Raw genomic sequence first — 12,795 nt, forward strand, 5'->3', positions numbered from 1 at the left:
TTCTGAACTGCTTAATACATGGCACTGCTGCCAATCGGATTCGCGAGACGGCAGAATCAGAGACTCTTCGATAGCCAACGTCATAATCCCAGTGGTATCACGTCTTCAGGTTCTAATGGCATTATGGGGGTATCCACCGACTTCCATAAATAATGCTCTGCTGAACGAGATCTCATCCCTTCGGAAACCCTGTGAGTCAAACACTTGGGATGCGAGGTCTCGATTGTACGCACTTGCGATGAAAATTTTGAACTTCTGTTTCAAATCGACTGCCTGTCGACAAGGGAAACCTTTAGACACGGGCATATATGAGGATCTTTGGAACACCCAGCAGGCCTTGGATCGTGAGCTTTCCGGATGGTATCAGTGGTGGGCCAAGCTACACTTGGATAACGAGCGTGGTTTTTCAGGTGATTATATCGCCTCCCGTGCAATCCTTCATATGTTCCACGCGACTTTATTCATCCTGGTCTCAACAGCCCTCAGTCCATTTCAAAGCTCCTTTGACCATCATATACACGTATTTCAGAGAATCATTCGGCACGCTACGTCTGCGATTTCCGCAACCACGAGGCAACTAAAGGGTGGAGTCTTGTTCTTTTTCGAAATGGGGGTGATTCCACCATTGTATTTCACAGCGGTGAAATGTCGGAATCAGAGGATACGTCGGCAAGCCTTGTCATTGCTTCGCATAACACCGCGGAAAGAAGGGCTTTGGAAGTCTGTACCCGACTCTAGAGTCGCCGAGAAAGTTATCGAGCTTGAAGGTACAGAAGGGCTTCCTTCAGAGCAAACTATGCCAGAAGAAAGGAAAAGGGTTCATGACATTGAAATCCGCGAATCCAAAGCTTCGACTGGCGAAACGTCGCTAATGTTGGCATTCACTCGGCGTCATCAGGCTATTGATGGCTCGTGGATTACGACCGACGGCGTTGTGCCGCTGTAATTAGTTCGTTCTGGTAATTACAAATGCACATTGAACACTTGTACTGGAAAACAAAGAAAGGGAAGATGGTGGACGTGGATCAGGCCAGATTGCCAGACCTCTCCCACCTCTTCTAGATACCTCCCTAGAACGTTCCATGAGAAAATACGGTAATTTACAATGACTGATTGAACATTACAGCCTAATACGTTCTATATGTTTGTGCAAGGTGGTGAAATTGATTTCGATCTATCCTGTACTGAAGCATCAAACAAGGAATCTGCGAGTGCAAGCTCCGTATCGCGACAATGTCGAAGGATGGGGCAAAACGTTTGTCAGCGTTCTCCTCGATGGAACTACAAGTCAAATCCGCTCATGTCAATCAACAGAGTGACTGACTATCCCTCAATAGAAAGTGCGGGCCTTTATATTATCCAATTGGCCTCTCTCTGTGGCTAGTCCTCTGCAGCTTGTATTCGGTGCCGTAGGGCTCCCAGGAATACCGAGATGGCATCATCTCGGTCTGCGAGATTTTATACGAGCTGTGAAGGAAGAGACAGCCAATTTGGATAGAGCCAGCATAGATGTGCCTGTTTAGTAAAAGTAATAAAATGCTCTGCCTCGTTCCGATAGAAGAGTAGAGATAGCAAATCGCAAGGCCGACAGCGGAGATGAATCAGCGGGCCGAACGGCGGCAACCAACGCGGGAAAAAAAAGGTGACAAAAGAGTCATCGCTCTTCCACATTTTTCCCTCCGCATTTGTCCCCCAAATTGCTCGGGGATTCTCATATCCCTCTTTCTTTTCTCTTCTGTGTTCCCTCCCACATATATCCGCCATGGCGACGCCATTCCTTATCTCCTGCCCCTCCAACGCCACCTCCGGACTCACCATCAAGCAGATCGCCTACTTCGGGCGGGTGCTGGTGAAGGTCTCGAGTCTTTCCGAGGCTGAGCAATTCCTGCGCCAGAACTTCCGTCACCTTGATGTCTTCGTCGATGCGACTGCCATCTCCTCCGCCGGCGATCTCGTCGATGTCCTCAACGCCGGTGCCGCCAAGATCCTCATTACCCTCGACCAATTGACCGCGCTCTCTCAGGAACAATCGGTTCCTTCCTCACGTTTACTTGTCAATGCCCTGTCAGACACCGAGTTGGACACTTTCCAGCAGTGGATCACTGCCAATGCCTCCGAGCGCAACGACGCGAGCGTCTGCACTGCTCCAGCCTCGATCCAAGCCGCGGCCACCAAGTTGAACATCAGCTCTGATTCTCCTCGTCTTTACACTACTTTCGGCAGCCAGGTCGTTTCGGAGGAATTAGTGAAGTCGGTCATTCAGCAAAATGCAATTGCAATCATTCCCTCTCAGGTCCTGACCGTTGAGCGGGATGTGGCGGGTCAGATCTCTGCCGCCAGGCTTATTGCTTCGCGCGCTGTCACTGACCAGACCAATGGCCTGTATGCGACATCAGTCACTGATGAGCGTGGAGCCTGCCTGGGCTTTGTGTGGAGCAGTGACGAGAGCATTGCCGAGGCCATTCGTACTGGCACCGGTGTCTACCAGAGCCGCAAGCGCGGACTGTGGTACAAGGGCCAGTCCAGCGGTGATACCCAAGAACTGATCCGCGTCGGCTACGACTGTGATGCCGATTGTTTGGTCTTTGTGGTCAAGCAAACTGGACGAGGTAAGATCTCATCTATCTTCTCATTCCCTTCAAGCTAATCATACTGACTCATATCTAGGCTTCTGCCACCTCGGTACTGAGACCTGCTTTGGCGCCTCTGCCGGTCTTTCTCGTCTTCAGAAAACCCTCCACGAACGCAAAGCTGATGCTCCCGCCGGATCATACACCGCACGCCTGTTCAATGAGCCTAAGCTCGTGGAGGCTAAGGTCATGGAGGAGGCTGAGGAGCTGTGCCGCGCAACCACCAAGGAGGAAATTGCCTTTGAGGCTGCTGATCTGTTCTACTTTGCTCTGACCAAGTGTACCGCTGCCGGTGTGACTTTGGAAGACATTGAGCGCAACCTCGACCTTAAGAGCCTGAAGGTCAAGCGCAGAAAGGGCGACGCCAAGGGCCCTTGGGCTGAGAAGGCTGGCCTGGTTTCATCTGAGTCCAAGCCTGCTGCTCCTGCCCCTGCCCCTGCACAGCCGCCGGCGGAGGATCGCACCTCGCGCATTGAAATGCAGCGTGTTATTACTACCTCCACTCCCGCTAGCGAGGTCCGGGACTTCCTCAAACGTCCTTCTCAGAAGTCTAACGAAGCCATCGTTGCTCTGGTAAAGCCGATCATTCAGGATGTCCGGGAAGGTGGCGATGCTGCCGTACTCAAGTACACTCACAAGTTCGAGAAGGCCACCTCGTTGACCTCTCCCGTCATCCACGCCCCCTTCCCGCCTGAACTCATGAAATTGACACCTGATGTCCAGGAGGCCATTGATATTAGCATCGGTAACATCCAACGGTTCCACTCCGCGCAGAAGGGAAGCAACGATGCTTTGAAGATGGAGACCATGCCTGGCGTCATCTGCTCCCGCTTCTCGCGTGCTATTGAACGAGTTGGTCTGTACATCCCCGGTGGCACAGCTGTGCTGCCCTCCACAGCTATGATGCTGGGTGTTCCTGCCATGGTGGCCGGGTGTCAGAAGATTGTTCTGGCCTCACCTCCTCGCTCTGACGGTAGCATCTCGCCTGAGATTGTCTACGTCGCCCACAAAGTCGGCGCCGAGAGCATTGTTCTGGCCGGAGGTGCTCAGGCTGTGGCAGCCATGGCCTACGGTACTGAGAGCATCAGCAAGGTTGACAAAATCCTTGGCCCTGGTAACCAGTTCGTTACCGCGGCCAAGATGTTCGTCTCCAATGATACATCTGCGGGTGTCAGTATCGATATGCCCGCTGGTCCCAGCGAAGTCCTTGTGATCGCCGACAAGTCTGCCAACCCCGCCTTCGTTGCCTCTGATCTGTTGAGTCAGGCCGAGCACGGTGTTGACTCGCAGGTTATCCTCATCGCCGTCGACCTGAGCGAGAAGGAGCTCCGTGATATCGAGGACGAAGTCGATGCCCAGGCCAAGGCACTGCCACGTATGGACATTGTCCGCGGCTCCCTCGCACACTCGTTCACCCTCGTGGTGAAGGATATCAACGAGGCTATGGCTCTCAGCAACGAGTATGCCCCCGAGCACTTGATCCTGCAGGTTAAGGGCCCCGAAGCGATTGTCGAGCAGGTCCAGAATGCCGGCAGTGTATTCATCGGTCCTTGGACCCCGGAGAGTGTCGGTGACTATTCCGCCGGTGTGAACCACTCTTTGCGTAAGTCTTCTCCATTCATTATCTCCCATTCCATATACTAACGAAGTATTCCTTAGCTACTTATGGCTACGCCAAGCAATACTCCGGTGTCAATCTGGGCTCTTTCCTGAAGCACATCACCAGCTCTAACCTGACTGCTGATGGTCTGCTGGGTCTTGCGAAGACCGTCGAGACTCTCGCCGCAGTCGAAGGTCTGGAGGCTCACAAGCGGGCCATTAGCATCCGCGTCGCCCAGATGCAAAAGGATCGCTCGTAGATGGGCTCTATTCCCATGCTTTAGTTCTTTTCTTCTCATGATGCAATGTGCAATGAAATAAAAATAGCGGCAATAAACTTTGATCGGCATTTCTATATTGACGTGAGCCGTTTTAACACCTAATGGGATGCCCAATGATGTCAGGTATCCACATATTACACATCGAACAGAATTCTCTACGGTGGGAGAAAAAAGAGGAAAAGTGAGTCAGGGTCTAAGATGTAAATGGAAATATCGCTGGAACCAAGTCCAGCAAGGTATCTTTAGTGAATAACCGATAAAATCGCCAAAACGCCTCGAAGCAGAAGTCTCAAAATCAAACATCCGGATCACGCCAATCCATAAACATATATCCTTTTACAACTGAGCGACATCGTTCAGGATCTGCACCTCCTGGCCGGGCTTAAATGCAGGGAGACCCATGTAAGGGCAGCCGTCACATCGGAAGGCGTCTCCAAGTGCACAGCTTCCACAGGAACCAGTCTTGCCCTCGACGGTAAAGTCCAGTTCGTTCAAGTCGTCCGTGCCTAGCTTCATCACGTTCAGACTCTTATCTGCGTTCGCGCGGCGCTCCTTATCCTCCGCCTCCAGACGGTCTGCGAGACCGCATGTACAGTCCTTGCAGGCTCGCCGCCGCCGACCGGTCTTGGGTTGACACTCGGGGGCTAAAAATAGGAGTTAAAAAAATCGGTACACGGACGGATCAAAGAAGAGCGATAAACATACGCGGCATGATGGGTCTGGTTAAATCCTCCTCATCCAGAAGCGAATCCTCATTAATCAGCTCGTCGTTATCATCCCGGTTATGGTTGTTCCCGTTAAAGTCGTCCGTAAATCCCATGGCGGGTATCGCGGGTGGGGCGGTCTTCTTCTTGCTGCCGAACTTGAGAGGCACGGCGGAGGATTGTTCGTAATTGGGTTTCTCGAAGCCGAAGGCTGTCTGTACCAGGCCGGCCAGAACGGCCTCCATTGCCTCGGAGATATCTAGTGCTTTATCTTGTGTTTGTAGCTTCGCGCCTGGCTTCATGGCCGGCACGAGGGCGGTGTATACATCTCGAGTGAGGAGTGCCAGGGCCTCGGTGCGCCGTGAGCCGTCGGTGTCGGTGAGGACGAGGACAATATCGTATGTGTTTGTAGGGAGGGAGACGAAGCCGGCAGAGAGCCGGTCGAGCATTTGGAGGTCGGTGGATTGGCGGTCGAAGGTGGTAAAGACGGCTCGTAATTTCTCTTCGTGAGTGGCGATGGAGGGGGGTGCGAGGAGGAGAGTACGCGGCGCATCGACGGGCTTGGGGGCAGGAGCCATGTCGATGTCGTCGCTGGTATCAATGGTCACGAAGGAGGGAGCCATTGTGAGAGTTAGCAGGAAGGAACCTGAGGAAGGAAGAAAATGCGGTTCAGTGAGGGGTGGCGACATTTCAGTCACCGATAAAAGATAACCTTAGTCAGCGATCCATTTATAATCAGATCGAGTGGGCTCCTATCAGCTCGCGGGGATTACTCTCGTATACTCCGTTGCCGGAGTCCTTTACTGCCTTGGGCATGCGACCACGAGATGCGAATGACTAGTTTGGCCTCGGACCCTCGTTGTCTATACCACTAGGGTAGCCTGATTATCAATTGCGGACTCGTGAATGGCGATTCGGAACCACCCAGTGCGGAACGGTTACATACCGGATTGTCGATATATTCTCATGGATTTTAATTCTGTCAATACTAATAAGCCTAAAAGCCATAGCGTCATGCAAATGGGTTCTGCGTATTGTCGTGGATCACACAACCAGATGTTAGATAACCTTATACAAAAACCAGTGGTATCCTTCATCACTGGATCCATGATCATTGGCAATTATATTTTGTGGCGACGTTTGATATTCCGGGTACGTGGTTGTTTGAGACAGGAGGTCCGATCCAAATTGAGAAAATGTCTAGAGAAAAAGAGAGTGTGTGGATATATGCAGAGTGATTCAAATTGTCTGGTTACAGTAACATCTGCTATTCCATCACTTGGCAGTGAGTGCCGACTTTTCCTGGCTTTCTGTGCCGATGGGATGTGGCAGACTGGGTTCTCACTGAGCGCCTCGATATGTATCAGTGATTTGTCTGGATGGCTCTGAGTGAGGTCACTAGGCCTTGGCCCGGACCCGGACCGGAATACTCAGTCAGCCCGATTCAGAGCTCTCAAAGATGCGGCGAGAAAACCTGCTATGCGAAGCGGTATATGCTGGTATCGATGTACACAAAGAAAAATGGCCGTCATCAACTCGTAACGGGATGCTTCAGGTCCGTTCAGCGCTTGCGCTCACGGATCTTCCACTTGATACCGTTCTTGTTGGTGCCGCCCACGGAGTTGTCCATCTTAGACCGCTGCCAATCAACCTCCCGCTCGGCCGCTTGAATCTCGGCGAACTGCTTGCGTAGCGCCACCAGCTTGTTCTCTCGGGCCTCAGCGGCCCGTTTTCGGAGCTTGCGAGCCCGTCGAACCTCCACGAGTTTTTGGCGCTCTGCTGCGAGCTGCTTGGGGGTCTTTCGAGTCTCGGTGCTGGGCTCTTTGTCTTCGTCTTCATCCTCATCCATAGAGTCGTCATCCTGAACACGCTTCTTCTTCAGTGTTTGTTGTTGACCCCGATCATGAGCGAACACCACCTTGCGCGACTTAGGCTTTGGCGGAGCGCTGAAATCAGGAACGTCCAGGTCGGAGTCGAAGCCATCAAATTCATCGTCATCTTCCTCCTCGTTTTGCTGAGTCTTCACGCCCAGGGACTCGTTCATGCCCTTCTGCAATTCCACCTCGCGCTCCAGACGTTCAATCTCCCGGCGTATCCGCTCGCCGGATGTCCGCAGGTAGCCTTTGTCTTGTGTCTTGAGAAGCTTAATGGCGTCGTGGCTCAACCCGCGAGCCGCGGCCGAGTCTCGCCCAATGGCGCCTCGTCCATGCCGTCCCTGTGTCCGGTTCTTGTCTCCCATCATACCAAAGTGGAATTCATCGGGGTTGCGGTCGCGAGCCTTCTCTTCGAGGCGCTTCAGCTTTGCCTTCTTGGCATTATAGTCTTTTGCGCGAAGCGAGTAGTCCTGTTGCGACGATTAGTTTGCTTCGGTTCTGCGCTGCTTGTAACGGGATTCAGCAGCAAAAGGGAAGTTACATACCTTGTGCTTCTCAAGAATACCCCATTTCTCGCGTCCTTCGAGTTGTCCACGCTCGCGGTGGTTGCGCCGCTGGACGGCGTTGCGCATGGAAGACATGCTGTGTGGCTGTGTGGCTTGGAGGCCGCTGGATTTGCAAGGTGGACGGAAATCAATGAAAATTATTCAAAGCAAAAATTACAGTAGCTCAGACTGTAAAAAAAAAGTTGAAAGTCTCAGTAAGAAGAGTGCTATGAGAGTTGGAGGTTGTACGGAAGTTTTTTTTTTCTGCTGCCGCCTTTTGCTCTCCGCCCGTCACTCGGTTCCTCGCGATCCGCATCAACACAACTCGCCTCCCACCTTCCAAGCTTCTCCTTATCTCGGGCGGACAAGTGCTTCAAAGTGAAGATTGAGCTTCACTCGAACCCTGCAGCCTTATCACGGTGATCAATTCGCTCAGCACCTGGCCATTGAAGCCGGCATACCGAACCACCCCGACCACTCATTACATCCCATCCACCTCCGATCTACATCTATCTCAAGCTCGATCCCCGAGAGCGAGTTCTTCAAGTACAAATGGCTACATCATCTGCATCCCCCGATACCTCATCAACACCGTCTACTCCCCGCAAATACAATCTTCGCAACCCGCTCCCGCTCTCAGCGGCCCAGGAACAAGAAGTCAAGAAGCTCTACTATAAGCGCGTACGAAGCCACTGCGCTCCTGAAATTAAGGGTATGTCCAATCCTTCTTCGATCTGTACCACAATCCTTCCTTTCCGTGGGCACTTGTCATTCTACGACCGCCGAACCCGGCCGAGTGCATCATCCGACAAGTCTCCATGCCACCATATACGAAAGATATGGCTAACACAAACCCTCCAGCCTTTGCCGAATGCGCCGTCAACCGTACTGTCACCGCCACCTGGGTATGCCGCCAACAACGTCTGGCCATGAACTCGTGCATGGTCGCCCACGCAAATAACCGGGAAGAAGAAGACCGGGCACGCGAGGAATGGTTCGCGACATACGAGGAGCGGAAACGTGCGAAGGAGGAGGACTTGGAGCGCGTGGAAAAGCGCCGAGAGGAGGTCATTCGCATGATGAGGGCAGACGAGGAGCGGCAACGTCAGGCGGCTCAGGGGAGGTGATGGACCCGGCTTTTCATATCCCCTTCTCCTGTTTCTATTCTTGACCACCACTTCCCCGAGGTGGGTGTATATCTTCTTTATGGGGTTTGGCGCCTGGGATCACTCTGCTGCATCGCCCTGGGGGTAAATTTCTCGTTCTTGCGGGTCGATGGCTTGGGCGCAGGGTCGATGGACTCGGCCTGATTTGTCGAGATAAAAGGACCGCTGGCTCAGGCATCGGTTGGTTTGATCAGGGCCTCCTTGCATGAACATCCTACCTGCTCTGGCTGTCGTACCAGTGATGGTCCCAGGCGACAAATCCCGTCCGGTCATGACCAGATGTGCGAGCTTACATGTCTTCTCTCCTCTCGGCGTACAAAGGGAAATCAGGCGTTATTCAGGGCATCTTTGTTGCATGGTCATCCCGGACCTGGGACGATGGGATGACACTCGATTATGTACAGTATATAACGAAACTTGGAAGCATTTCTTGGTTTCAATCAACCAAATCATCTCTTGTGATCTCCATTTTAATTCTCGAACTGCCACGAACTGCCACACCGTAGTGACCGCGTTAAGTCAGTTCGTGTATATCTCGAGCCTTGGAATCCCTCAACATGAAAAGAAAACCAAATATTCTCTCTTGTAGAAGCCCGATCTTCTAGATGATTGGGAATGAGATGAACACCAGGCGCCTGTAACACCGTCCAGCCCAGAGAATTTGAAACAAAACGCAAAGGAAAAACGAGAGCCAGCTCGGCCCCTAAGCATCATTCATCTTCTGGTCCTCGTCACCCTCGCCGGTTCCACCCATTGCCGTGTCTTCACCGAAGATATCCTCCATCTTGCCGTCCTCATCCTCATCTCCGCCTTCTTCGTCCTCCCCACCTCCAGTACCTGCTTCCTTGCCGGCCTGCTGCTGTGGCGCATCGGGCATATCCTCCTCTTCCTCGCCCTCACTATCCCACTCATCCTTCAAATTCCATCCGGTTCCCGTAAGACAGAACCTCTCAGGCGGCAATCGCATACCCGCCATCATAACACTCTGATTCGCAGAACCAGGAGCAGTTCCATTGGGGGCAGTAGCAGCATCGAATCCCCTAGAAACACCAGGCAGAGCAATACGATTCCTCTCCGACGCGACATCCATTAAAAATTCCTTAGGCAAGCCAGTCTGGAACTGGTAATGCAGCCGCGACGCGATGCTCAGTCGTAGTGCTGGCAAAGACACACTGTTCACTTCCCCCGACGAGTTTTTCCCTCCCGTTGTGCCCTCGACGGCGCTGGCGTATCCTTCCGTTGCAAGATGCACTGCGTCCTGGAGTACGTTGGAGGTGTACCGGTATGCGAAATCGAGGAGCTGGAGCGGAACGCGATCTTGGTAGGCTGTCACGCCGAGCGAGGCGAGGAGCATATGTACGAGTCGGACATCGCGCGGGCGTCGCGACTTACCGCTATCTTGGATGGATGTCCCAGGGATGTGCGGCGGCTGTGTAGTTGATGTAGTCGGGGCGGTATTGGCTGGCACAGCGGATGCTTGAGTGGTCGCGGCCGGGGCGGAGACGCCGTTGGCCGCAGAGGACGATTCAGCGGGTGGAGTGAGAGGCTGGGTGGCTGGCGCAGAGCCTTGGTTTGGGCTTGGAGAGGCCATTGTGAATGGGAGGGCCGAGATGCAGGACAGAAAAGCGCGGCTTGTGAGGGTGAGAGATGGGCCGGTCGGAGACGGTTCAATGCGATCGACTAGAGAGTGGGCCGAAGGGCATCTGCCAGCATTACTGGCGCTGGTGCACTGTTCAAGTCGCCGAGAGAGGAGGTGTGGCAAGCGTCGACGGTCGAGATTGAAGTGGGAGAGACGTGATGGGAGATCTGATGAAGCCGAAAAGAGCGCAGGAGCTCCGATGACACGCTAACCGTTTTAGGTAACCCTCTTCAAATATGAAGCGCACCTTGTTCATACGCCTCTTAATCACTAGAACACGTCTAAACTGAGATTTTGCCAAATTTGTACGTAAACCTGATGCTTTATATGCTTGAATGTTCCAATAAGATACATCATGGAGTCAATGTGTTGATTGTAGCGTTTAGGCCTCGCGAATATATCGAGAGCAACAACTGACCTCGGGAGTATATAATCATCGATTGGTCAATTTAAAATACCTTGCCTTTGATGGTTTAGGGGAGAATAGTATATAGGTAGGGATCAGAGCCACGTAATTTAAGCCTTGGGTGGAATTAAACCTATTCCCAACCTAAAATATTCCTATTGTTGTCTATTTCTGCCCACCGCCAACTCCCAATGCTACACAACAGAAGACAAATGCCGAAGCTGCATTCTTCCGCACCTAGTATGGCTTATAACGGTCCTTCTGCTTCTTATCCTTTCGCGAGGTTTTTGCGGAACCAGTCTGAGCTTGGGAGTCTTCGTCACCATCAGCGGGTTTCCACGCCCGCACAAGTCCGTCCTCACCGCAAGTGAAGACCGACTGACTCTAAAAGGGCACACAGTATTAGCCCCAAGATCATTATGGTGTGATAAGATATAGTAACACGAACCTGTTCATCCAAGTAGACAGAGCGCACAACCTCTTCACCGTGGGCACCAGGAAGACGCCAGAGGTTATCCTGGTCAAACTGCCACGACGGGCTAGAAACGAGTGGAACCAGATCCAAACGCCGATCACTAAATCGAAGAAATAAATTAGTAGCATACCCAAGCAAGACACGTACCGCGGAAGCCCCGCGCACGCTCGTAAGCTACAACGTACACCTTATTTCCCGCCGCGATATACGGCCCCTGACTACCGATGCAGAGCTGAGCAACATACTCGCAGCCCAGCGGCTCGCGCACATCATCAAAATGCACGGGATCGGGCTCCTGCGCAGTGTTGTCCGGATCTGTGGCCGGGTGCACGGAGAAATGCTCGTCATGGCTTAGAGCAAAGATGGTGCGCTCGGATAGGAAGCCGGCATGGTGGACCGAACCGTGGTTGATGACCTGCACCAGAGCCTCGTCTTCGTCTGTTATGGCTGTGTCGTAGATGTTGACCAGCCCATCCGTGCTGCCGGATAGTAAGATATTGCTGCGGGTCGGGTGATATTGGAGCTGTGCAACCGCGCAGGGCGCCGTCACATCAGCGCTTGTCCTCAGCTATGTGTGATTGGGGCTACCTGGGACTAATTGTCCTCGGCAGGTACACACCTCGGTGATATCGTCGTTGTGACTCTCCACGTACTGGAGACGGGGTGCTTGGGGTGATCTGATATCCCTGTTCAAGTTAAGTAAATCGTACCATCGCATTCACACAATCAATCCAATCGATCCAATCAATTGGCAGTTTTTGAAGATGGTATAACTTCAGGACAAACGCGCGAAGCTGAAATCTGGAAGAACCTACCAGAATGCGACAACTGCCTGCGAAGACACAAGCTCCGTACCTGCGACAACAGTATTTGTCTCCGGATTACAAGCCACAGAGAGCACAGGAGAGTTTCTCGCTATCGCACGCGACATGTTAGCCCATGTATACTCCCAAAAGAAACATTTACGTAGCGAAGCCAGGGCCATCCTTGAAATCGTGGCGCAGAAATTCTCCGACACCCGCCAGACAGACAGGCCTGCCCGATTGACAATCTAAGTAATAGATCCGTGGGGGCACGGCAGTTCAAAACCCAACAGGGGCAGAGACCAGAAGCGATAGAGATTGAGACCGACTCACCCGTTTCCATCTCAACTACCGCGTTCCCGGCCCGAACATCCCAGACCTTCACCGTGCCCTCCCGACCTCCGGTCACCAACAGCTGGGCATCGCCAGCTGTGTAGCTGCGGAGTGCAGAGACACCATCGTGGGTCTTGCGGGAGATCACGGACACGCGATCGAGATTGGCGGCGTCAAAGACGCGCAGGGAGTCATCTGAGGAGATGGCGGCGAAATATCCGGGCGCCGATGCCGCGATGGAGTAAATGTAACTCTCCGCTGGTAGTCCCAGTGATGACGAGGCAATGGCTTTGAGTGTATGCATCTTGGGCTGTTGATGGCCCTTGCTGCGATATAGACT

The 12,795-nt window shown here is 52.8% G+C and overlaps 6 protein-coding genes across 6 annotated transcripts; 2 read left to right on the forward strand and 4 right to left on the reverse strand.

The window, feature by feature from the left end:
• Positions 1 to 1,762: 1,762 nt before the first annotated feature.
• Positions 1,763 to 4,489, forward strand: N7498_005633 (histidine biosynthesis protein HIS4; the record flags this gene model as incomplete). Its single annotated transcript, XM_058452695.1, has 3 exons — positions 1,763 to 2,609; positions 2,668 to 4,233; positions 4,290 to 4,489. 3 exons carry the CDS (start codon positions 1,763 to 1,765, stop codon positions 4,487 to 4,489), a joined length of 2,613 nt encoding a protein of 870 aa, XP_058309233.1.
• A 357-nt stretch (positions 4,490 to 4,846) lies between these two features.
• Positions 4,847 to 5,837, reverse strand: N7498_005634 (uncharacterized protein; the record flags this gene model as incomplete). The annotated part of the gene is made up of 2 exons (XM_058452696.1): positions 4,847 to 5,154; positions 5,216 to 5,837. The coding sequence occupies 2 exons, from the start codon at positions 5,835 to 5,837 to the stop codon at positions 4,847 to 4,849; spliced, it is 930 nt and encodes a 309-aa protein (XP_058309234.1).
• A 938-nt stretch (positions 5,838 to 6,775) lies between these two features.
• Positions 6,776 to 7,729, reverse strand: N7498_005635 (rRNA-processing protein UTP11; the record flags this gene model as incomplete). The annotated part of the gene is made up of 2 exons (XM_058452697.1): positions 6,776 to 7,558; positions 7,634 to 7,729. 2 exons carry the CDS (start codon positions 7,727 to 7,729, stop codon positions 6,776 to 6,778), a joined length of 879 nt encoding a protein of 292 aa, XP_058309235.1.
• A 226-nt stretch (positions 7,730 to 7,955) lies between these two features.
• On the forward strand, positions 7,956 to 8,760 carry N7498_005636 (uncharacterized protein; the record flags this gene model as incomplete). The annotated part of the gene is made up of 2 exons (XM_058452698.1): positions 7,956 to 8,345; positions 8,495 to 8,760. The coding sequence occupies exons 1-2, from the start codon at positions 8,186 to 8,188 to the stop codon at positions 8,758 to 8,760; spliced, it is 426 nt and encodes a 141-aa protein (XP_058309236.1). The 5' UTR covers positions 7,956 to 8,185.
• Positions 8,761 to 9,502: 742 nt separating this feature from the next.
• N7498_005637 (putative transcription initiation factor TFIID, 31kD subunit) lies at positions 9,503 to 10,390 on the reverse strand (the record flags this gene model as incomplete). The annotated part of the gene is made up of 1 exon (XM_058452699.1): positions 9,503 to 10,390. One exon carries the CDS (start codon positions 10,388 to 10,390, stop codon positions 9,503 to 9,505), a length of 888 nt encoding a protein of 295 aa, XP_058309237.1.
• Positions 10,391 to 11,081: 691 nt separating this feature from the next.
• N7498_005638 (WD40 repeat domain-containing protein) lies at positions 11,082 to 12,759 on the reverse strand (the record flags this gene model as incomplete). The annotated part of the gene is made up of 6 exons (XM_058452700.1): positions 11,082 to 11,228; positions 11,293 to 11,419; positions 11,505 to 11,842; positions 11,939 to 12,005; positions 12,135 to 12,234; positions 12,456 to 12,759. The coding sequence occupies 6 exons, from the start codon at positions 12,757 to 12,759 to the stop codon at positions 11,082 to 11,084; spliced, it is 1,083 nt and encodes a 360-aa protein (XP_058309238.1).
• Positions 12,760 to 12,795: the final 36 nt, after the last annotated feature.

Source organism: Penicillium cinerascens (genome assembly GCF_028974065.1).
Source record: "Penicillium cinerascens strain IBT 15544 chromosome Unknown contig_5_segment0_segment0, whole genome shotgun sequence".
NCBI lineage: Eukaryota > Fungi > Ascomycota > Eurotiomycetes > Eurotiales > Aspergillaceae > Penicillium > Penicillium cinerascens.